This window comes from Miniopterus natalensis, chromosome 12 (genome assembly GCF_054644295.1).
Source record: "Miniopterus natalensis isolate mMinNat1 chromosome 12, mMinNat1.hap1, whole genome shotgun sequence".
NCBI classification, from domain to species: Eukaryota; Metazoa; Chordata; class Mammalia; order Chiroptera; family Miniopteridae; genus Miniopterus; species Miniopterus natalensis.
Window position 1 is genome coordinate 64,958,656 of NC_142092.1, and position 23,744 is coordinate 64,982,399.

General features: G+C 51.4%; 1 protein-coding gene across 5 annotated transcripts in view; it reads left to right on the forward strand.

Annotated features, from left to right (window-relative positions):
• The first annotated feature begins 2,578 nt into the window (after window positions 1–2,578).
• The window catches only part of DAB2IP (DAB2 interacting protein), a 116,390-nt gene continuing 95,224 nt past the window's right edge, over window positions 2,579–23,744 (forward strand). For 3 of the 5 annotated variants that reach the window (XM_087822889.1, XM_087822888.1, XM_087822890.1), the window contains exon 1: window positions 2,630–2,702. Coding sequence is in view for 1 of the 5 variants with exons in the window: in XM_087822887.1 (XP_087679013.1) it covers window positions 2,579–2,702 (124 nt within the window). In the remaining 4 variants the exon portion in view is untranslated. Of the gene's footprint in view, window positions 2,703–23,744 lie in introns of all 5 variants that reach the window. The other 2 variants (XM_087822887.1, XM_087822892.1) reach the window with 2 other exon arrangements.

A 23,744-nucleotide genomic window follows, 5' to 3' on the forward strand; every position in this document is an offset into this window, starting at 1 on the left:
GGAGGAGGGGCAGGGAGCCCAGGCCCCTCTCTCCTAGCTCCTGCCCTGTCCCTTTTCTGCTCAGTATCCCAGCTGGTACCTACTTGGTACCCACCATGTGGAGATGTCCAGCTTAGGTGGTTGGCAATACCCACCCCATCCCAAGCCTTGGAATGCAGAAGCTTCCTCCTCTTCATTAGCTGACCCTCCTCCCTGCACAAGGCAGATAGGTTGGGGGTCCATAGCTTCTCCTTGTAAGCAGGGAAACTGAGGCACAGAGAAGGACTTGAGAAACCCAAGTTGAAGCGGAGAGACAATACCAGACTTTGGAGCCCAACTGTATTTACAGATGAGATCTTGAGTTTCTGACTACTTCCCCCCTCCCTGCACACACATACACCTAAATCTGCTTGTTGGGGGGCCCAGGCCAGGAGCACTTGTCCCAACCACTGTTCAAGCGACTGGCAGAAAGACTAGAAACTGACTGATGGGGAGATTCCTGCTTTGGGGAGGAAACTGGTTGGGCTGAGCTGCAGGCCCTGGGCAGAGAGGACTGTTGCCCCCACCTTGAGCTAGGCTTCCTGGGAATCCTCCACCCACTCGCCACTGGTGGACCCTGCAGTGGAGGTTATCCATTCCTGGAAATACCGAGGGTGGGCAGGTGGCTGCCGGAGCCCCACCTGAGTGGGGAAGCTCAGGGTTGGGGCGGAAAATGAATGCTATGAAGACAAAACTTGCCTTTGGACTGAGGGACTGGGCCCAGCTCTTCCCAGGGGCCTCTCTGCACTTGTAAAAGGCACTCCTGGCAACGTCTGCTACTGAGAATAAGCCAGAGCAAGGCTTAGCCCAAGGGCGCCAATGGGTTGCAGCCCTGTGGTTTTCCATCTTCCCCAGGGATTGACCAGCACTCGGGAGAGGAGCCTGGGGAGCTGGTACCTTTGGATAGCCCAGTGTAGGGTGGAGGGAGCGATACCTCTCCTGCCCCTCCCCCCGGTCCGGGGAAGGCGCCTGGCTTCCAGCTGTGATCCAGGCTCCTTCTGACCTGGGGGCCCTCCCCCTGACTGAGGGAGCAAGGGAGGGGGCTACCCTTGTGAGGTGCAAAACCCGGCCTGGATTCCTGCCCAGGTGCCCGCCCCCCTCCAGGGCCCCACCTTCTCAGCTGTTTTGGAGGAAGCCATCCAGACTCTCCCACAAACTCACACCTATGAATGTGTTGGGAGCCCCAGGCTAAGACCACTTGCCTTTGCTACTTTCCCTGTGATTGAGGCAAGTCAAACGTTTCTGTCAGGGCCTCAGTTTCCCTTTCTGGACTTGAGGGGATGGAGCTCAGGCAGGTGGTTGTCTGAATAATTGAAAAGATAAATGCTGCTGTGCAGGCTAGGGAGAGCTGGAGAGAGAGAGAAAGATCACCAAGGGCCAGGATCACCAGGGAAGGCTGCAGGAGGTGGGTCCTAGAAGAATGGACTTTGGCCAGAGTTGTCGGTGCAGGGAGCAGGGCAAAGAGGAGTGAGAAGAAGGGGAGTGGCAGTGGGGGCTGGAGGGTGGTTTGGTTGGGGTTCCAGATAGTTGGAACCTCAAATACCAAGGGAGGTTGTTTGGACTTGTTGCTTTTGGATGCTGGGGAGCCATGGAATGTTCTTGAGCTGGGGAGTGAGTTACATGGAGAAAACTTTTCAGCAAAATACTGTAGAGCCAGTTGGCACCCTCCCTTCTCCCGGCCTCAGTTTCCTGTCCCAGCAGTAGGGTAGGGGTTGTTCTGCCCTGTCCTCAGTCCTGCCAGAGCTGCTGTAAATGCTCAGTGGGAGAAGACTTCACAGCACCTGTGAGGCTTTATTCGGGGTGGGTCTAGATCAAATGGGGGCAAAACGTTCAGATTTGGCAAAGCCCGGCTGGATACACAGGTGTTCATTATGTTTTCTCTATACATCACAATTTTAATTACATTTAAAAAGTGTATCAAACGGGACGGTTTTAAAAATGTAAAGACTAGGCAAGTAGCACCCAGGAGGGGAAGCCTTGTAACTTGGCTGGGGCAGGGGCCGGCGGAATGGTGTTTGCGGGTTGGTAGCCTAGTGCGCTTGTGGCAGAGCCTGGCCCAGCCTCATTCGGACCCTCCCTGGAGGTGACCGGCTCGGGAACACAGCGCCCGCCTGGTGCCCCCTGCCCAGAACAGGGGCGCGCACCGGCGGGTGCGCACCGTCTCACCCGCCCGCGGCCGAGTGGGGCGCCCAGTGCGCCCCGAGGTTGGACACTGTTGCTCCGGCGCGGAGGCGGCGGCGGCGACTGTCCTGGGGACCTGCGTGGGGTCCCGGGGCACTCCAGGCAGCCTCGCCCCTCCGACTCCAGGCCGGGATTTCTCCCGCGCTGACTTTTCGGGCCGGTGCCAGGCGGGCCCCGGTCCCCGGCCCCCGCGGCGGGGCCGGCTGCTCCGGGGAGGGCGGGGGCAGGAGGAGGAGTTTGAGCGACTTTGTGGGGCAGCCTGGGCTGGGCGGCCGCACCTGGGCGCGGGGAGACGCCGGGGCGCCCGCCGGGCCGGCGAGCGGCGATGGGGCCCGAGTGAGCGCGCCCAGGCCCGGCCCGGTGCCCGGCGGGCGGCAGCATGTCCGCGGGCGGCAGCGCCAGGAAGAGCACCGGGAGGCCCTCCTACTACTACCGGCTGCTGCGGCGGCCCCGGCTGCAGCGCCAGAGGAGCCGCTCCCGCAGCCGGACCCGGCCCGCCAGGGGTAGGCGCCCCCGCCCCCGACCCCGCCCCCGACCCCTGACTCCAGGCCTCCCTGCCGCCGCCTCACCGCCTGATGCCCTGGGATGCCAGGGACCCTGGGACTCCCTCCTCTGCCCCTGTTGCTGCCCTTTCCTTCTGCTTGATCCCCACTCCCCTAGGCGCTCCCGCATCCCCCCCTCCTCAGTGGGGAAACTGAGGCTCTAAGTGTCTCCCCGGAGGGCATGGGTAGGGAAGCAGGATATTGCAGTCCGGGGTTTTCTTTCTTCCATCTCTGGCATCTCACCTTCTGCTCCACCGTGCCTCAGTTTACCCAGCAGCTGAGTGGATCTAGGCTTTGCCTCACTTTGCCTTCAGTGCCCTGGCCTCTCAGCTTGGCCCCCCAACCCCACATCCCCTCCCCAGGGACTTAACGGGGGCTCCACCTCTTGGGTGGAGGGACAGGTGCTTGAACTTCAGGGGACCCTGTCCCCAGGGGCCCTTAGTTTCAAAGGAGTCTGGGGTTGTAGGATTTATCTGGGGTCCCTCTCAGTGGGTGGGCGCCATCTCCTTTGAAAAGTTTCTCCCTTTCAAGCCCTGGAGGCTGGACGGGGAGGAGGGGGAGGTTCGAGCAGCATTTTCTTTTTCCAGTAACAGGATCCTCAGCTGGAAACGTGTGTGATTCAGGGGGCTGCCTTCTGGGCCGGCTGGGGGGGAGGTGTACTTCCTTCCACAGCTGGGAGGGAGGCCCTGGAAGGAGGAGCGCTTAGCAGCAGCCTGGGAGGCCCGAGTCCTGGGCAGAGGCTCTGGCCCACGGTGGTGCCCATGGTGGGAGGGAGGAGGTGGGTTGGTAGCACCCAGCAGGGACCTGGGCGGAGTTTACACTGTCAGGCTGTCTTGGGAGTGGGGAAGCCTGGCACAGTGCCTTACTGGAGAGGTGTTTGAGCAAATCTGTGCTTGGAATCTGGCAGACCTGGGGTCACATCCCCACCCCTCCAGGTGCTGGTTGTGTGGCCTGGGCCCTGTGGTGTTTCCTATGAACCTCAGTTCTCTGGTCACTTTGAGTGTAAATGAAGCAGGTGGGCAGTAAATGCTCATTTGCTTCACCCCAGATTGGAGAAGACTTTTCCCATGGTCAGGGCTGAGCAACAATATACAGGCTTCCTCAGAAAGAAGGTAGTTCCTGAAGTAGTGAGCTCCCCATGCTTGGAAGGGTTCAGGTTGAGACTGGGAGGTGTGTACAGGTGAGTGCTTGGAGTTCAGTCTTCAAGGGTCTCTCAGGGCCTGTGATCCATCCCCTACCCTTCCCTTTCTTAAAGTGGCCTCCGGCTAGTCTCTTCTTCATTACTTAGTCTGGGAGACTAGAGATCTGGGTTTAAGCATTGTGACTTTGGGCAAGTCACTTCCCTTTTCTGAGTCTTAGTTTCCTGAACTGTAAAAGGGGCTAGCAGTATGCGGAGGATTCCGTGAGAAAACGGGTTCATGCTGTGAGAAATGGTAATTGTAATGCTTGGTCTACCCCGAGTCCTCCTGTACCCACCCTTCTCCTGCTCAGTGCCCTGAATTACCTTTCCCTCCACTCTTCACCCCAGCGTGGTTCCACCCCTGACCACAGAGGCACCGAGAGGACTGGAAGTCCCCCTCCAGTCAGCTGACTGGGCCAGAGACGGTCAATGTGTCTGGGTATTGCCTGAGCCCCAGCTCCCAGGCCCTGCCTGTGCAGGAGCCCTGAATTTTGTCTTAGCCTTGAAGGAGCTCAAAGCCTGCAGAGAGTAGGGAGGAGACTGTCACTGATCAGAAGTTACAACTGGGGAAATCTGGGAGACCTTCACAGAAGAGGTGATGTTTGGATTGGGTCTCATAAATTGGAGAGGATTTCCCTTTGCAGAGGGAGTGGTTAAGTCAGATCCTGTTTCAAGCTCCAGCTCTGCACAAAACTATCCTTTGGCCAGTTACCTCTCCAAGCCTCAGTGGCCTCACCTGATAAATGGGGGTAGTGATAGCTGGGTTATTTAAGAAATGAGTGCAAATGTATGGAAAGTTGGAAGTCTGTGCTGCCTGCGACTTAGGCCACAGTTGAGTGTGTACCATTTGTGTCCTTACCCTGGACAGAAGGAACAGCTTATGCAAAGACAGGAAGAAGGAAAATGTCTTAGGTGCTATGGGCAGTTCATCCTGGAGTGGGTGAGGGGCATGGTATGGGGAATAGCTGGAACAGTAGCTGAGCCTGAGAAAGGGCCTTGAGTGATGGGGAGGCAGATGGGAGGTGAGACTGCCTGGCAATGTGAGCAGTGGAGGCTGGGGGCCTCTCGCCCGCTTGGGTAGGGGATGGTTAGAGCAGCCACTGACCTCCCTCAGCTCTAGCCCCAGATCCCTGATTCTGCCCCTGGGGCCACCCCTCCTGAGGGCAGCACCCCCACCCAGGATGTAACTCATTTTGAGGGAACTACCCCATGGCCTTGAGCCCATCCCTTCTGATCTCAGGTCTCAGTCTCCTCATCTGCATGGGAGCTTGGTCCCATGGTGGTGACATCAGACCCCAGAGGAAGGGGTGGTACCCAGCACCCCAGCCCTGGTTAGGCCTTTGCTCCACACCCATTCTGGCCTCTGCCAATAGCAAGGAAGGACAATGACCGAGAACTCGGGGCGGGTGTGTGTGTGTATGCTTGTTCAGAAACAGGAAAGTGCCGGGAAGAGTTGGCTGTCGGTGGGGGCCCACAGCTGGCCTGGCTGGGGAAAGGGTTGTGGCCGGGCTGCCACCTCTGAGGAAGCTCCCTGCCCACTGCCCCCCTCACTGCCCCTCTGGAGTGGTGGAAGGGGGCTCACTGCAGACTTGAGAGTAGGACTTTTTCCCTGGCAGGGCTCCAAGTGAGGGACAGTGTCGGCAGCCCTAAGAAGGGCTCTTCCCTTCTTTGGGCTCCAATTTCCCCATCTGAAGAATGGGCAGAATAGACTTGCTGTTGACAGTGGCCAGAGACAGGGTGGAAACAGTGACTCCTGGATGGTGGATCATCTGGCCATTTCACATTGTGTTTTGTGTCCCTAAGTCCTCTTGAAGGCTGGGATGGCCCATGGGTTTAAAGGGGTCCTGTCCGCAGTTGAGTGTCACCAGCCAGGGTGCCTTTCCACCAAGGTCAAGAAAATATTTGTCTGGCTAATCTGTCTGTGCCCCAGGACTGCTGGGGGAAATGCAAGTTTTCCTCTCACTCTGGATAAAGTCTGGCCCATTCATTCAGCAAGCATACGTGTTGCGAGCACCTACTGTGTGCTGGGCTCTAGCCTGGGCACTGGGGGTACATGGGGGTGAATGGCCCCGTGCTCCCAGCTGTTGCCAAGCCCCAGTCTGTTGGGACAGCTGGCTTGTTGAGGCGACCTGGGCACAGAGCACTTTTTAGGGTTCAGAGCAATGGCTAGTGGGAGATAGGGGCTCAGTTCCCAGCTCAGCCACAAGCTCGTTGTGTGACTTTGGGCACATCCCAGGACCTCAGTTTCTCTATCTGTCAGGTGGGGCTAATAGGGAGGATCTTGGAATGCCGTACCCATGCTCACGGGAAGTTTTGATTCTTCAGGCCTTCATCTGAGTGTTCCCAGGGATCCAGCTATGTGCCAAGCCTGTCTGGGTGCTTGGGACTTGGTGAATGTTTTCTCCTGAGACAGTCAGTTCCCCCGCTGTGCCCATCCAGACCTCCATTGCGTGGCCCTGTGTCTTGGCTGCTGTGTGGGCCCCTCCTCCTTTCCACCTGGGCCTATTTCCTTTCAGGATCTGCCGGAGCCTGTTTGTGGGGTCTTAAGAGGGGATTCCCAGGAGCGCCCCAGCACTCTGAAGAATGCAGGCAGGAAGGCTTCACAAAGGTTGCCGGGAGGGCTGGCCTCTTGAGATGGTGGTCCCTGCTCAGGGCTTAGCACTTGGCAGTTGAGTGACCTAATCTCTGGGGTCCAGATGGGGACACTGAGGCACAGAGGGGCCACCATCACAGAGTGGGGTATGGAATCTAGGGCTGCTGGCTCCCAGGAAGATGGTGATATGGTTGGGAAGGGTGCTGGCTTGACAAGCTGCTTTCCAAGTGGTAACAATGCTTAGGGAAGGGCCTGCCTGCCACCAGAGGGAAGGGCTGGGCTGGGATCTCTGAGCTTCTTTGAAACCTGCTGAGTGGCCCCTGGGCAACAGCTCAGACCCTGAGGGCTGGACAAGCCTGAGCATAGCCCCGAGGGTGAGGGCTGGTTGTGTCTCGTGGCCCCACAGTCTTTAAATGTGCACCCAAGGGCCCAATGCCTGGCTCTCTGTCCCTAACTTGAATGTGCCCCTGAAATTGTACATACACCTTTTTTCGCCTTTTCTCTTCCTCTGTCCCTGCTGAGACACAGTCCCTCCTTTTGGGGCTTGACCCCAGTTTCTCCAGGCCCTCCTCACCTTTAGGTATCTCAGAGACTGGGAAGCTCACTGCTCCTATATGGCACTTAATAAAGGTAAAAATGGCTTCTCCGCTGAGGGCTGCTCAGTGCCTGGGAGTGAGCTTAACTCTACACCTGCCTTACCTCATTTAATGCTCACAACAACCCTGGGAGATGGATTGACATTATTCTTACTTTGTAAATGAGGAAACGATGTCCAGAGAGTGGGAGACTTGTCCAACATATAGCTCAGACAGTGAAGCCCAGAGCTGCCCGACTCCAGATCCTGAGTGTGTAAATGCACCACCTCATTGTCCAGATCTTTCTGCAGATACGACTTAGCTTAAATAAGGCCATCTCCTGCTCCTGTCTTATTGGCATAGCCAGTGACTTGACCACCATCTCCCACAATCCTGGCCATAACTCAGGAGGAAGGCAGGGGAATGACCTTGTTGGCATCAGTGTGGGGGTCAGCCCTGCCTGCCTGGACTGACTCCGGTGATCCCCCAGGCCCAGTCTCTTCCAGGACCCCCACCCCTGTATCCTGCTGTCAGTCATGTCTGCCTACCATGTGTGTTCCCTGGGCAGGTTTCAGGCCTTACAGGCTCAGCCCTGTTTCTCCATCAAGTCTCTTTGTGCTGATAGTTCAGCGTTCCCTGGTATGAAGTCCCTGGAAATGGGCATCCAACCGGAGACCCACTTCCCAGAGCTATCGAGGTCCTGGGTGGAGGCCAGAGACTCCAGTTCATCTGCTGAATGTTGGCCTCTTGGCCTTTGTGTTTGCTTCTGGCCCATCCTCATCACATTTAATAATAAGGAAGGTCATAGCTTCCTCTTACCTACCTGAACGTGTGCCAGGCCCTGTGCCAAGAGCTTCACCTGTTTATCTCATATTGAATTTTAACTTTCCAACCTTCTCAGGAGGTACGGGTCATTATCATCAGTTTCCTTTGCCAGGTGACCGAACAGCTCAGGGTGGTCAAGTCGCTCGCTGTCGAGGCCAGATTCGGACTGAGGCCGGTAGACTCCAAAGCTGACACTTTGGACCATGTATAGAAGCCCAGAGGACTGGACGGGCCCAGAGTGTGCCCTTGATCTCAGTGGGTCATGTTTAGCGTCCTGATTCCCGGGTGCTCTATCTCTGCCCCATTGCATCTGTAATTACTGAAACCAGGTGGTACAGGGAGGGATCGGAGCCTGCTTTGCTTGGCTGCTGACGGAGGAGGTTGGAGAGATTGTCCTGTGCCCTCTTGTAGCTCAGCTCAGCACTGGGAGCCACCGATTCCCCTTGACAACTGGGGAAACCGAGGCCCATGGAGCCAAGGCCATTTGCCCAAGGTCATGTATAGATGTCAATGAGAGACCCAGGTCTGGAGTCCAGATGCCTCTGCATCCTACTTCAGTGTTGGTTTTGTTTGGTGCTTTCCCTAAGATTAGCCCAGCTAGGAAACTGAGGCAGCTGGGCTCCTTGTTGGGTCTTTTGGGTGGGGGAGGCTCCTGTGTAACTGGGCACAAATGTGCTCACATCCCAGACCACATACGTGTTTCACTTAGAAATGACACGAAGCCTTTTGACTATTTTTAACAAAAAGGAACGAATGGCTATGATACTTCCCCTGCACCTTCCTCTCGAGGCCACTTGGTTAAATGTCAGGAAAGGGAGAGTATTTCCTGGTCAGGAACATTCAGAGCTTGCTGGGAGCTGGAGTTTTGTTTTCTGTGAAGTAGGCGTTTGGGGAGTCAGTGCCCCCCTCCGCTGTTCCCTGAGAAGGTTGGCTTTGACAGCTGCTGGGAGGAAGGATTTGAGAATGAGCAGCCGAGATGCCCTCGTGTGGAGTGGCAGGGTGGCTATTTTTAGCCACCCCGAGCCCATAGAAGCATTTCAGCATTTGTTCAATATTTAATTATCCATCTGAAATTGGCCCACGTGGCCTTGAATTTGGGAGTGGCTCTCTATGCTGCAATTTCCTCTGATTGCATAAATAAGGAAGCAGGGGCAATCTCAATAGCCCTCCAAATAATAATCATGAGAGAAAAAAAAAAAGTCCACACGGTCCTCAGAAAAGACAGGCTTGGTTCTGCAGTCTAGACAGACCTGTACGTTAGCCGACTAGACGAGCCTGCGAGGACGCCCATCGCACCCTTGGAAGTGCAGCCGTGCTTGGCCTATGAGCCCCAGACTCCACGGCTGCCAGGCTTTTATTTGGGAGCCCCCCCCCCCCCATTGCCAGGTTCCCGTGTTGGCTTTGACAGCTGCTGTACCGAGAGGAGGTCTGGGGATTTTGCTTTCGGGAGTCTTGTTAGCTTTTACTTCCGTCCTCTCTTCCTCCTGACAGGCAGGAGAGCACCGTCGGCATCTGGGCTGTGTTACTTCTTTTTTCTTGGCCCTTGGAGGTGATGTGTTGACACGGCTGTGAAATGAAAAAGGCAGAGGCAGGCAGGAGGATGTCGTGGCTGTGAGGCTCTGCCCCCTCCCGAGTCCCTGGAGGAAGCAGGAGCAGAGGGGAGGGGAAGAGAGAGTGGGCCAGAGGGAGCCTGGCAGCGGGGACATGGGGCTGCTTCTTAGTGTCCCTCTTGGCTCAGGGATTTGTAGAGCTTGGATTTGGAGATTGGAAACCAATAAACTGGCAATCTGGAATAGTCTTAGGAAAAAGTGGCTCAGGAGGGTGGCCAGGTGAATCCTGACTGCACCATAAATACTGCGTGACCTCAGTCGAGTCACTAAACATCCCTAGGCTCAGAAACACTCCTAACAAATACATGTGCCTGAGCATAAGCTATCATTAGACGCCGGGCTAATTGTCATTATCTGTTCATCTAAAGCCTGAGGGGTTAATTGCAGCTCTATTAGGGCTGATCTAGAAGTAAAATGTGATGCCTGTGGGGATCAGAACCTTCCAGATGGTTCCTTGGCATCTCTTTCCCTCAGGGGCTGCTACAAGTGTCACTTATACTTACTAAGAGCAGCAGAGCTTTAGTGAAGCCACCTGTTTGCAAGTCCTGTGCCAGGGGCGGCCCTGGAGGATATGGTCAGCCTCCGCCCTCAGGGAGTCCTGTAATCAGGTTAGCAGATGGTGTGACTGGAAGGGGAGGCAGGGCCTTGAATGGTGAGCCAAGAAGGTGGAACTCCCCCTGTCGGTTCACAGGGAATCAAAGGAAGGATTTTGGAAATAACAGTCATTGTAATCACAACAACTTCGGTTTTTTGAGGACTTACACAGTGCCAGGTGCTCTGCTAAGTCCTTTACACGCATCATTTCATCGATCCTCATTCTCACAGATATCGGCTCCATTTTGCAAATGAGAAAACTGAGGCCCAGAATGGTTCAGTGACTTGCTCAGCATCACCCAGCTGCTGAGCGGAGGAGTCCAGGATGTTTGAGCCTCCTTGCTGTACTTAACAGAGCTGTGACTTAGGTGAACGACTTCCAGCAAGCAGCGAGCCACAGTGGTGTGGTGCATGGAGAAGGGAGGGCGAGAGAGTAGGCACCAGGGATCACAGGTGACGATGTTGGCTGTCCAGGTGCAAGGGACATGGGTCTGAGCTGGGAAACGGAGAGAAACACCAGAGCAGTTTTGGGTAGTGGGGGCCTGTGAGGCAATGGGCCTGTGAGGAAGTATCCCCGAGGACTCAGAGATGACACAGGGTTTGGAGACCCGGCCAGGTGCTTCCTGGGGAATCCTGAAGGAATCCAGCAGGTGTGGGGTCCGAGGAGGCAGAGGGCAGGCAGGTTGAGAAGAGTTGACAAGTTTAGAGGATGTGAGACTTGGGAGAGGCCGCCACCCATCTCAGTCAGTGCCAGGGGAAGGGGGGCACGGAGGTGGGACGACTGGCACATCATCTTCCTGACCAGTGGCAAAATGAGAATAGTAAGGCCAGTGTGGTGACATTCCCCTGACTCTGGGCGCATTTGGGGATTATTTCTAGCCTTCTTCCTTCCTTTCTTGAATTTTTTGAAAATTATAAAATAGTGGAAAGTATAAAAAATACAGAAAGTAATAGTGCAGACACCCTTGCACTCACCTCTTAGGTTTAACAAATGTTAACATGTCATACTTCTCTTTTCTTTTATTCTTAGAAATAAAATGATTCAGGTACAGCAGGGGCCGGCAAAGTGCAGCCCATGGGCCAAATCCACCTGCCACCTGTTTTGTATGACCTGCGAGCTAAGAATAGCTTTTACATTTCTTGAGGATTGAAACAAAAATCGAAGGAGGAATAATATTTTATAGCGTGAATATGATATGACATTCACATTTTAGTGTCCATAAATAAAGTTTTATTGAACACAGGCATGCTTGTTCATTTACATGTTGTCTGTGGCTGCTTTCAGGATATATCACCAGAATTGAGCAGTTGAAGCCTAAGATATTAACTCTCTGGCCCTTTATGGAAAAAAAGCCTCCCACACTCTCTGCAGGGATGACCAGCCTCCTGAAGGTGGTGTGTGTCCCGCCCACACGTGCTTTTATACTTTACTGCATATGCAAGTGCCTCACAGTCTGTGGTGCACAGAGAGGAACTGCGCACAGCAGAGAGGAGCAAACACATGTCTGCACCCTGGGACCTCCTTACTTTCCAAAATTCTGGCAGCACAGAGTAATGCCAGCTCTCCGCGGGCCCCAGCGCAGGCCCTGTGGCTGCAGAACGAGGAGCGGCAGGGGAAAACTCTGGAACAGAAGCGAGGAAGGTGGCGACGCTAAAGCTTCTAGAGATCCTCAGAAAGCAAAGGAGGAAAAAGAGACTCGGGGATGAGAGAAGCCTTCAGACCACTTAATTGATCCTTGGAGTGACCAGGAAACCCGGGGTTTTCTGGAAGGCTGGGGATTCCTTGAAAGTGGGGTGCATGTCAGGGCGAGGAGTGGGAAGCGTGGACTCTGAAAGGCACTTGGTAAGGGCTCCGGTAGAGGGGAGTAGAGAAGAGCTGGTACGGCCTGGCCGGGCATGGCTCAGTGGTTGAGTGGCGACCTAGGATCCAGGCCATCAGGGTTCGATTCCCGGTCAGGGCACATGCTTGGGTTGCGGGCTCGATCCCCAGTCAGGGGCGTGCAGGAGGCACCCGATCAGTGACTCTCTCATCATTGATGTTTCTATCTCTCTCTGCCTCTCCTTTCCTCTCTCTCAATAAAGATATATTTAAAAAAATAAAAAAAAAATAAAGAAGAGCTGGTACCGAGGCTGAAGAGTCTGCAGGACTTACAGCCGAGGTGAGCCCGGGGCCAGGGAGCGAACCCCTGCGCTGCCGTTTGGAGAGGCCTGCACGGGGTCCTGGGATGGAACTGGGGGAACGCATCTCCTTGGCTGTTCCCTCCCCTCCCTGCCCGACGGCCAGCAGCCTGACCTCTCCGCGTACTCTCTGAGGAGCTACTGAAACTCTCCATTGAGGGTTCTCAGGCCACGCAGACCCCAGCCTTGTATGGTCATCTCCATGCCTCTCTCCAGCAGCCCCCACCCCAGCAACAGTGGGCAACCTCCGCTGACTCTGACCCACATCCTGAATTTAGAGATAATTTGAACTCTGAGCCAGTTCCATTCGAGAGACAACGGGAATTGAAGTTCCTACCCTTTCCCACACCCAACATCATGGAATCAAAACACGACGTACCAAGTGAGGCATCTTTTTCTGCCCATTAGCCAGGCTGGGGTGGGGCCTGGAAATGTAGGGAGAAGCCAAAGGCAGGGAGGAATCTCAGATTCCTGGGTGACTTGGGCCCCGTTGTCCTCTCTCTGGTCGCCTCACAGAGGTTCCTTTCTCATCTCGGGGCAGTCCCTAGATTTAGAGGTCACCGGGCTCCAGTCCCGCCTCTGTGTTTCCTAGCTGTTCAGTCGTGTTTTTTTCAGGCTTGATGTTTCTGAACCTCAGTTTCTTCCTGTTAAAGCTGGAACTGATGTTTCTTACTTCAGGAGTCAGCTTTAGGGTAAAAATATGCGTAGATGGTACAGTCACTGTTCCTCTTAGATCTGTTTCTCCACGTTTTCTGGTGCTCCATTAAAAAAAAAAAATTTGATCTCAGAGAGAGGAAGGGAGGGAGGAGAGAGAGAGAGAAACATTGAACGATTGCCTCCGGCATGCGTCCTGACTGGGGGTAGATCCCAAAACCTAGGTATGTGTCCTGCTGGGGAATCGAACCACCACCTTCTGGAGTACGGGACTATGCTCCAACCAACTAAGCCACACTGGCCAGGCCTGGTGGTTCATTTTTATTACATACAGAAATCTAATTGTTTTAGCACTATTTGTGAAAAAACTATCTTTTCCACCATCAATTGACTTTGCACTTTTTTCCAAAAATCAATTGACCATATCTGTCTGGGACTATTTCTGCACTCTCTTCTGTTCCATTGATCTGTATGTCCATCCTTAAGCCAAAACCATGCTACCTTGATTACTTCAGCTATATTTCAGGATTATAAAGTATGTCTTGAAACCAAGTAATAGAAGTCCCTCAACCTCTTTCTTCTTTCTCCAGATTGTTTGGCTATTCTAGGTCCTTCGCTTTGCCATCTAAATTTAAAATTGAGCTTGTCAGTGTCTTCAAAAAGCCTGCTAGGATTTTGACTGCAATTGCAGTGAATTTATAGATCAGTTTGGGGGAGAAATGCCATCTTAACAATACTGAGGCTTCCCAAATGTGGTGTATATCTCCATTTATTGCGATTTTCTTCAGTGTCTCTCAGCAATATTTTTTAAGTTATTAGTTTTATACTCATTTTGTTAAATTTGTTCCTAAGAATTTTTGATGCCCTCTGTTAATTACTGTGAGGGGTTGAGATTTTACCTTACTTGCAAGCCAACAACCTAACCTGGTAGAGTTTCATTGGTGCTGGAAGAAGACACGAGATTCCTGGGTCAAAGACAAAGGACTCTTGGCTCGTGGCACAGCAGGTAGCATGAGCTTCATGTTTGCATTGATTCCCTTTCCCCCCAAGTTCCTAGGGCACTCTCAGATGATCTACCCTAGAACATAAAATGATCTGCTGTGTTGTTTTTCCAAATTACAACTTCTTGTCCCTTACTGGATCCGATATATAATCTATGGGTCAGCTGTTCCTCAGGCTAAAAATTACACCAGGAACTGAAATTCAGCTTGCTTTAGTATTAAATCATTAACTTAGAAACTTGGAGATAATTTAAAATTTGAATTCCAAGTTGTCAAATACAGAAAGGTAAAGAGAGTTTAAAGTTATATGTAAAAATCAATATATACATACTTAAAACCTATGCTCATTTTAATTTGTTGGAAAAATAAGTCTGTTATACAGTTATGTTTTAATTTAATAATTCAGCTTTGGCACAAAAGTGCAGAACATTAAGTACTAAGGTGGAATTTTGGGGCAAAAAGAAATGGTTTATATTTTCTGAATGAATGAAAAATAGGATGAATTTAATAATACATATGGATATTAGGTTTTGATCATCATGGTTCCCCCTGGAGTGCTATCATTATGACTTATATACTCTAAAGAAGTGTTATTGATGTAATCAGCATCTGTTCGAAGGATAAATACACAGGGTGCTGAGTGAGTATTAAAAGATGAAATGTTCTTTATGTACAGACATGAAAACATCTATTATGACATAACCAACAAAGGTACCATATACTTTTGTGGCTTTCAAGTATATGTGGTTATCACATATATCATTTGATAATGAATTCATTGTGGAGAAGGAAAGAAGTTTTTATTATATATAGTGATGGATGTTACATTTCTAAGAAGAACCTCAGCTCCTTGTCTACGGCAGCTATAGATCTGGAGCAGGAGAGGTGAGAGACCTCAAGAGTGCACAGTCCTAAATCGGCCAATGATCTGATATCGCTCTCTCTCTATCTTTACTTAATGTAATTGGAATAAGTTGTGCTTTCATGAGTGAGTGTATTGGTTCCCTATTGCCACTGTCAAATTTAGGGTCTTAAAACAACATGGATTTATTATCTGACAGTGTGGAGGTCAGAAATCTGAAGTCAGTTTTTCTGGGCTAGAATCAAGGCGTTTGCCGGACTACGTTCCTCCTGGAGGTTCTGGGGAGGATAAATTTCCTTGCCTTTTCCAGTTTCTAGAACCTGCTCATGTTCCTTGAGCTGTGGCCCCATATCATTCCCACCTCTGCCTCCATCACCACGCCTCCTTCTCTGTCTTCCTTGACCCTCCCACCTCCCTCTTAGGAGGACCCTTGTGATTACATTGGACCCACCTAGATAATCTAGGGTGATCTCCCCATCTCCAGATGCTTAATTTAACCACATCTGCCATATGAGGAAACATACTCACAGGTTGTAGGGGTCAGGACATGAGCTCTTTAGGGGCCATTATTCTGCCTACCTCAGGGGGGTAACATTTAGCAACCTCTAAGGAACACCTCTCCTCACTCTCCCAAAGATGCATGACCAGAGGCTGAACTGGAATGTGTACAACGGGAGCGGGAGACCTATGAACTTACCAATGCAATATTTTGGCAAAGTCACTATTTGGCTAACTGTTGGGAGCAGGTAAGAACAGTACAGATGTGCTTCATTCACACACACACACACACACACACACACACACACACACACACACACACATTCTCTCTCTCTCTCTCTCTCTCTCTCTCTCTCTCTCTCTCTCTCTGTCTCTCTCTCTCTCTCTCTCTCTCTCTCTGTCTCTCTCTGTCTCTCTCTCTCTCTCTCTCTCTCTCTCTCTGATCCACACAGAGGCATCAGCTGAACTGCTGGGTCTGGAAAGTCCTAACAACCTGAAGACTCCATGGCTTGTTGCCATGGCGATTTTGCCTTTGGCTCGTCCTAAATTTCACCTGGCCACTGGCGAGGTTGGGGGCTATCATGTCCCTTTACCCGCAAGTTTGTGTCTAAGTCCCCTTTGTGGCCTTTCCTGATCTACTTTCTCTGTCCGGTCACTTGGGCTGCTGTTGAATTTGATGCCATTTATTTTGTTTTTCCTCCTGTTTCTTTTCCTTTTTCCTTCTCAGATATGTTCGGAGGGCACACTTTGTACCGAATCATTATACCACCTATTTGTACTTTAATTTTACTATTGGTTTTGGGAAATCTGAATTATTCTTCATTCAGTAAATGGCACCACCATCTGTTCCCAGCCGTAGCCTGTCCCGTTCTCCAAAGAGAACCTCCGGTAACAAGGCGTGAGTGCCGTTCATGATCCTCTTCTAAGTGCACACACCTACAGGCAGCAGGTAAAACATCGTATTAGTTTAATGACGTAAACAGCAAACACGTTTCAGCCTGGAGAGTCCAGGGTAAGCCTTGGCGGGGGATTTTATATTCCTGTGCCTCTCACCTCTGGACGGCTGGCCACTCTCCACGCAGGTAACACTGGATACCAGTACATTTATGCAACTAGTTTCTCGGGATGGAAATCTCAATTGTTTACACACAGATATGATTCCACCTAGTTCAATAGGCTATTTATTAAGCTTTTATTTTGAAATTATTTCAGACATATAGGCAGCTGCAAAAACAGAGAGAGGTTCCCATGTGCCCTTCATCCAGATTTCCTGTAATTATAGTACATATCTTCCAGTGTCGATGCCCTGCAGACAGAGACCCACCAGGAACACTCCTCTAGTTCAACAAGTCAGATTTATTACTCATTGCAGCAAAGGAGACCACACACCATGGGGAACCGCGGGGCACCTCAGTCGGAGTGTGGTAGAAAGAACCTACTATAGGATTGGGGCTTTGGTTGGGTGATTTTGGGGAAGTCTGAGGAAGTGGGTCTCACACTAGATTGGCTGCTGTCAGAAAGGGGGCAGTTGTGTGATGGGTTATCTCAGATCTTGTCTAGGGAGAGGAGGCAGGCTTGAGGGTAGAGCTGTCATTGGTGAATCAGCTGCAGTTACTCATTTGAGCCAAGGGTGGGAGATGTTTGGGACTTTGTGGATGGCACAGTGACCTGGCTTCTATTGCGTAGACAAACTTGTGCAGTGGCCTTGTTTTGTATCTCACTTGATCATGGCGACCTTGCCTGAGGTTGGTAGCCTGTGAGGTTGTTTATGTCCAACAGGAGACTAACAGGGCAGAGCTGCGAATGCCAGGCCAGCTTCCGGATGTCAGGGGCTACTCTTCTCCCTCCTTTCTCACCTTTTCTGCATATTGACCTTTACTAGGTCATTTTATATTGTGTAGATTCATGTAACTACCACCATAATCAAGATATAAGACTTTTTCACTGTAAAGATCTCTGCGGTGCTGCTCTTCTGTAGTTACACCAACCTGCTTGCTGCCCACCACCCCTGACAATCACTAATCTGTTGTTCATCTCTAAAACTATCATATCGGGAATGCCATATAAATGAAATTATACATGGTGTGACCTTTTGACATTGGCTTTTATTCCTTCGCACAATGTCCTTGTGATCCACCCAGGTTATTGCACATAGCAATAGTGCATTTCATCTTCATTGCTGAGTGTTCCATGGTATGTGTTAGCTTCTTATTGCTGCTGTAACAAACTAAAGCTTGGCAGCTTAAACAACACAGATTTGTCATCTTACCATGCAGTCTGACTGGGTCTCACAGGACTGAAATCAAGATGTTAGGCTCTGTTCCTTTCTGAAGGCTCTAGGGGGAAAATCCATTCCATTGCCTATTCCTTGTTGGCAGAATTTAGTTCCATTGTGGCTGTAGGACTGAGGTCTCCGTTTTCTTGCTGGTTGTCAGCTGAGGTTGTTCCCAGTTTCTAGACAGAGGTCACCCACATTTCTTGGCTTGTGACCCTCTTCTTCCACCCTTCCTGTCCTGCTTAGACTCTCTCCTGCCTCTTCATCATCGCACCTTTCCAACTCATCTTTCTCCCTTCCTTTTCCATATTTAAGATGATTCCCGCCTTGGCCGGTTTGGCTCAATCGTTAGAGTGTCAACTTGAGGACCGAAGGGACCTGGGTTCGATTCCTGGAGAAGAGCACGTATCTCGGTTGCAGGCTTGATCTCTGGCCCTGGTCGGGGTGTGGGTGGGAGGCAACCAATCCATGTGTCTGCCACATTGATGTTTCTCTCCCTCTGTTCTTCCCTCTTCCTTCCCCTCCACTCTCTCTAAAAAAATCAGTGGAAAAAATATCCTCAGGTGAGGATTTTAAAAAAAATAATATTTTTCCTGTCTGGATAGTCCAGGATAAACTCCTATCTCTAAGCCCTTAATTGTAATTACATCTGTAAAGTCCCTTTTGGCATGTAAAGTAACAAAGTCACAGGTTCTGGGAATTAGGGGTGAACTTCTTTGGGGGGCCATTATTCTGCTTCACACATGATGGATGTACCACAGTTTGTTTAACCACTCACCTATTGAAGGACATTTTAGTTGTTTTCAGTTTGGGGCTATTACAAATAAAGCTGCCATGAACATTCTTATAAAAAAAAGTATATCATTGAATTGCACTGCTTCCTTTTGAAACTTACTTTTTTCATTCAGCTTCATATTTCTGAGTTTTATGCATGTTGATCTTATAGAATGGGGTCCTTTGCTGGTGTTCCGTTGCAGTTCTGAACAGTGTCCCCTGGAGTTCCCTCTTCCTTGCTGTATAGTATTCCTCCGAGTGATTGCCCCAAGGTGCAGTCATCCATTCCCCTATTGGGGAAGTAACATTTTGTTTACTTCCAACACATTGCTACTATGAACAGTACTGCAGTAGACATCTTTGTGCAGGTCTTCATGTGCAAGGATGAAGCCGTTTTCTAGACTGCACATGTAGGAGGGAAATTTCTGGTTCCAGAGTCGGTGTGTGTGTCCGTTTCAACTAGCTGTCATCTAATGGTTCTCCAAACTCTTTTCACTTTGCCACCAGTGATGAAAGGTTGTCCTACATTCCTGTCTACATTTGGGGTCAGTGTTCTTTTTCATTTTTGCCTGTCTAGAAGGTGTGCAGTGGTACCTGGTCGTGTTAATTTGCATTTTCCTGATCACTGTTGAGGCCCAGCACACACGTGCACCTCTTCTTTCTATCCTTGTGCTGGCTTTTCTCCTGACTCCAGTCTTAGAAGCTGCTGCCTCTACCTGTGTTTAAGCAGTAAGATCTGGGCATTGCAACCTGACAACTAAAATTTGGTGTCTTGTCTGAAATTATAGGATGTTCCTCAGGCCTCCATGTTTCCATGGGAACAAGTAACAGTCATCCTTCATGATTAGGTGGTATCCATGGCAACCAAGCCAGCAGCATTTGAATGAAACGGATTTTATTTTATTTATTTTTTGCAAACACATGAAGGTTAAAATGCATTTCTCTGGCTGTGGTTTCCAAGAATAGGAAGGCAGCTTGGCCTTCGGGGTACAACGGAGACTCCTTTGACCTTATCGTGGAAACGGGGTCCAGGATCAGCTGGTTCTGTGGCCTGATTTTGCAGACTGAAGCCTGGGAGGTCAGGTGGAGGTCACATAGTGAGTCTGAGCTGAGGGCAGACTCCTCGACCTATGCTCTGGTGTCTCAGGAAGAGTAGGAGGTCGGCGGTTCTCCCTTCCTGGGCTCTGTCCCTGGGGATGCCACCTTCGTGTTGTACCATCTGTGTTGCTTAGACCTCAGGGGCATGAGGCCCAAGCCTCTCTGTGTCTGCTTCCCCAAATTAGAAAAGACATATTGCTGAATCAAAGGCCAAAGCCAACTGTGTTTTTTCAAGGACTTGGGCTAAATCCCTGGAGGCAGAGTTAGGACTCAGGTCAACTTTCTGTCTTCTTTGCCAGTGTAAAATAAAGAAGGTTTTGTTTTTGATTTGGTAGTGAGGAATAGAGATGGTCACTGCTCTCACTCTCTGACTCGCTGCATTGCTGAGAAATCGAGAGCTCAGAGACAGAAAGGGACTGGCCTGGAGTCACATAGCAGTGTCAGGGCTGAATCCTGCCTCCCAGTCCAGCCTTGGGCTTCTCCCCCACTCCTGGCTCCAGGCACCCTCAGCCTTCTCTGAGGCCGAAATGTGGGTTTGGGGAGTCAGTTTAAGGGGATTTCAGCATATACTCTTACTTCCTACTGGAGGATTTTTAGAGGAAGTCACTTGACTCTCAGAACCTCAGTTTCCTCATCTGGAAAATGGAGCTAACTATAGCTGTCAATTTGTCATGTGGAGACTATTTGAAAGGGTCTAGAACTTGAATTCTCAGTGGGGGCAATAATGACCCCGAGGGGGCAAAAAATTGGTTCTTGGAGGGGGGTGCGTGTGACAAAAATCTCACTCCGTTTCTGTATAAAGCCCAATATGTGTACAGTGCATGAAAGAGACTTACTGTGTATGTGGCATTAAATTTTTATGGGGGGAGCCCTGGCCAGTGTTTCTCAGTGGTTGGAGCATTGGCCCTCGTACCAAGGGTTGCGGGGTTGGTTCTTGCTCAAGGGTATATACCTGGGTTGCAGGTTCGATCCCCGAACCCAGTTGCAGGAGGCAACCAATTGATGTGTCTCTACATCGGGTTCTCTCTCTTTTCCCCACTCTCTCTCCCTCCCTTCCATTCCCTCTAAAAAAAAAAAAAAATCAAAGGAAAAAATATCCTCTGGTGAGGATATTTATATCACCAATAAATAAATAAATAAAATTTTATGGGGGGGAAACTAGGAAAATATCTCTAAAAAGACTCCTTAGGAGGAAAGGTAATGAATAAAAGGTAGGGAAATGCTGGCCCAGAACCCAGGGACCCCTGAGGTTATGATTACGAACTTTGTGGTTAGAGCTTGTAGCAGGCTTAGGGAAGCTCTTTGGGGTGTCGGGTTGGGAGAGAGCCTGGCTGCACCCAGGCTCTGCCTCTGATGTTCAGTGGGACCGTGTCACAGCTTCTCTCCGGGCCTGGTTTCCCGTCCAGACGGAGAGGAGGCTCTGTTAGCTGCACGAGTGGGGACTGGTTGCTTCTCAGCCGCTGAGATGTCGCCTGGCGGATCAGTGGGGGTCCAGCAGGAAGCAGATGGCACTTACACTAGGATGATTTGAGGCGTGGGCGGGTGTGGGGAACCGTGAAGAGGAGTGCAGGACCCCAGAGCTGGGGACAGCAGGGCTGATGCACTGAGGCCTAAGGGAAGGGAGGGCCCAGGAGACGGGTCATTGATAGTAGCTGGGACATCAGTGGAGGGAGGCAGCCAGCCCAGGCAACTCTCCTGCGTCCTCTGATCTCCCGCCAGGGTTTCCCATTGGCTAAACAGACCCCATGAAGCTGGGTTGGTGTGGTCTACACAGGTCAGCAGCCCCCTGGAGCCGAAGGCAGGGTGGAGAAGGGAGCGGGAGCCAAGTGGAAGCCACCTGGAAAGGGACCAGGACACTCCTTCCGTTTGCTCTGGAGTGCAGGTCCTGCCCCGGCTATCCTGTCCTGCCCTGTGGCCTCGCAGCCTTTCTACCTTTTGATGTAGATGGGTGCAGCCAGGGCTTCTGAATGGAAGTTTAAGGCCTTTTTGGGAGCACCCGAGACGATCCTTGCTGTAGACCTGTTGGGTTAGGGGCTCATGGACAAGTTCCTCTCCTCTGGCCTCAGCTTCCTCATCGGTAGGATGGGTGGTGGGACCAGGCCACCTCTGAGAAGCCAGGAAGCCGAGGCGGTGCTCTGCGCTGGTTGTGGGGAACATCGAACTTGGTCTCAGAGGAGAGGCGGCCTTGCTGGGCTCCCTGCGTCCTACCAGGTGACTCCTTGTGTCTCTTGGCTAGAGCCATGATGACCTGCCTGCCCAGGATGGGGCCGTGAGGCCTTGTGTGTGTGTGTGTGTGTGTGTGTGTGTTGGTGGAAGGAGGGTAGTGTGGCCAGGTGTGTGAGTGTGTGTGTGTGGGCAGAAGGAGGGTCACCCCCGGGAGCCTTCTGGAAGCTCAGCACAGTGCTTCACACATGGGTAGGACACAGTGCTTATGGAGGTGGCCAACGTAGGGTGCTGGGGGTGGAGGAGAGGTAAAGGCAGACTTGTGTGTAGGAAGAGATTTCCTAGGGAAACGCCAGGAACAGTGGGTGTTCCCTAAAATGAGACTAGCGGGAATCCTGGAGGAGGCGTAAGGGAGGGTCTAAACAGGGAGCACACAAGAGACGCAGTCACCAGGCGGCGAGTCCACATCCAGACCTGGCATCAACCCCTGTCCCAGGCCTGCCTGCTGGTGCCCTGGGCCTGAACCTGCCCCTGCCCGCAGCCCACGTCCCCTAGGCCCAAGGTGGCTTTGTCTGCTTGGCCATTGCCAGAGCTCAGCTGGAGCCTGTCCTGTTGGGGTGAGGGGCTCAGTTCTCTCCTCCCGCGCTTCTGAGGCCCCGCATCCAGTTGGCAGCAAGGAGGGAATGGACGGGAAAGTGCGGCCATTGCTCGCAATGGCCCATTCTGCCTCTGGGAAAGCTGCTCCTCGTCACCTGTCCTGTGTATGTGCACCGTCCACACATGGAGCCGATACATGGAGCTTCTGCGTGGATATGAGTGTGCGAGTGCGTTTGCTACGAGTGCACCTCTGACTGCATCTTTGTGTTCACGTGCACCAGGGAAACCTCTGCCCTGCTCTTTTTCTTCCTTTTGAGTCAACAGGTCTTTCCCAAGCACCTGCCAGACAGCAGGCTCCACGCAGGGCGCTGGGGCCATGGAAGTGCAGCCAGCTGAGGCGTGGGTGTTAGGAGTTCTGGAGTCAAGTGGAGGTCTCTGGCTCTCTCTCTCTGCAAAGTGATAGGAGAGACTTGTGCTTGGCCACATTGCTATAGGAGCCAGAAGTGGGCCGAGAGTTGGGGACAGAGGGGGTTACCAGAGGTCCCCTCCAAGGCTGCAGGATGGGTCAGGCTGGAAGGAGCAGGAAGGGGGTCCTTTGTGGGGCCCACCCCTGGAGCAGTGAAAAGAGGCAGCCAGTGCCAAGCGTTGTGTGGGGGAACCAGGGAGGAAAGCGGCCAGGTTGGACTGACTTGGGAGGTTCTGAACAGGCATGCTCAGGCCATGGCTAAAAGTTTTGAATGAGCTGTCACCATTTAAAAAACCAGAATATTTCATATTTTTTTTAAAAACCCCAGATTTCCAACTTCTCTTCAACTGGGTGGGGGAAGCTCTAGCTGCGCTGGGCCCCTGATTGCTAGGCTGAAATAACCAGCTGGAGCTGAGCAGCTGGCTTCTACCCTTGATTTCATAACCTGCCAGGCTCTTGAACTTCTCAGGTTTAAAGCCTCTGGAGAAGAAGGTATGAATTGGAAGCCAGAGATCACAGATTCTCATGTTTGAAGGGAGTTCTTGTATGCCTGCAGTAACAGGGAGCTCATTATGTCTCAAGATGTATGGCTTGAAGTGCGAGTTTTACGAGACCTTTTAAAAAATTATGCTAAATATATATTACATAAAATTTGCCATTTAAATCATTTTAAGTGTAAAATCAGTGGCATTAAGTGTATTTACAATGTTGTGCAGCCACCTGCACTGTCTTTTTCTAAATCTTTTCCATCACTACAAACAGAAACTCTGTATCCATGAAGTGACAACTCCTTATTACCCCACCTCCTCCACTCCATCCCCTGTCCCCAGCCCCTGGTAACCTCTAGCCTACTTTTTATCTCCATGAATTTGCCTATTCTAGGCATTTCATATAAATGGACTCAAAATAATTGTCTTTTTGTGTCTGGATCACGTCACTCAGCATGTTTTCAAGGTTCATCCACATTGCGGCGTGTATCAGAACTTGCATTCCTTTTTACCAGGGAGTAGCATGCCACTGTGTGGGCACACGGCTGTGTCTGTCCATTCATCTGTTGATG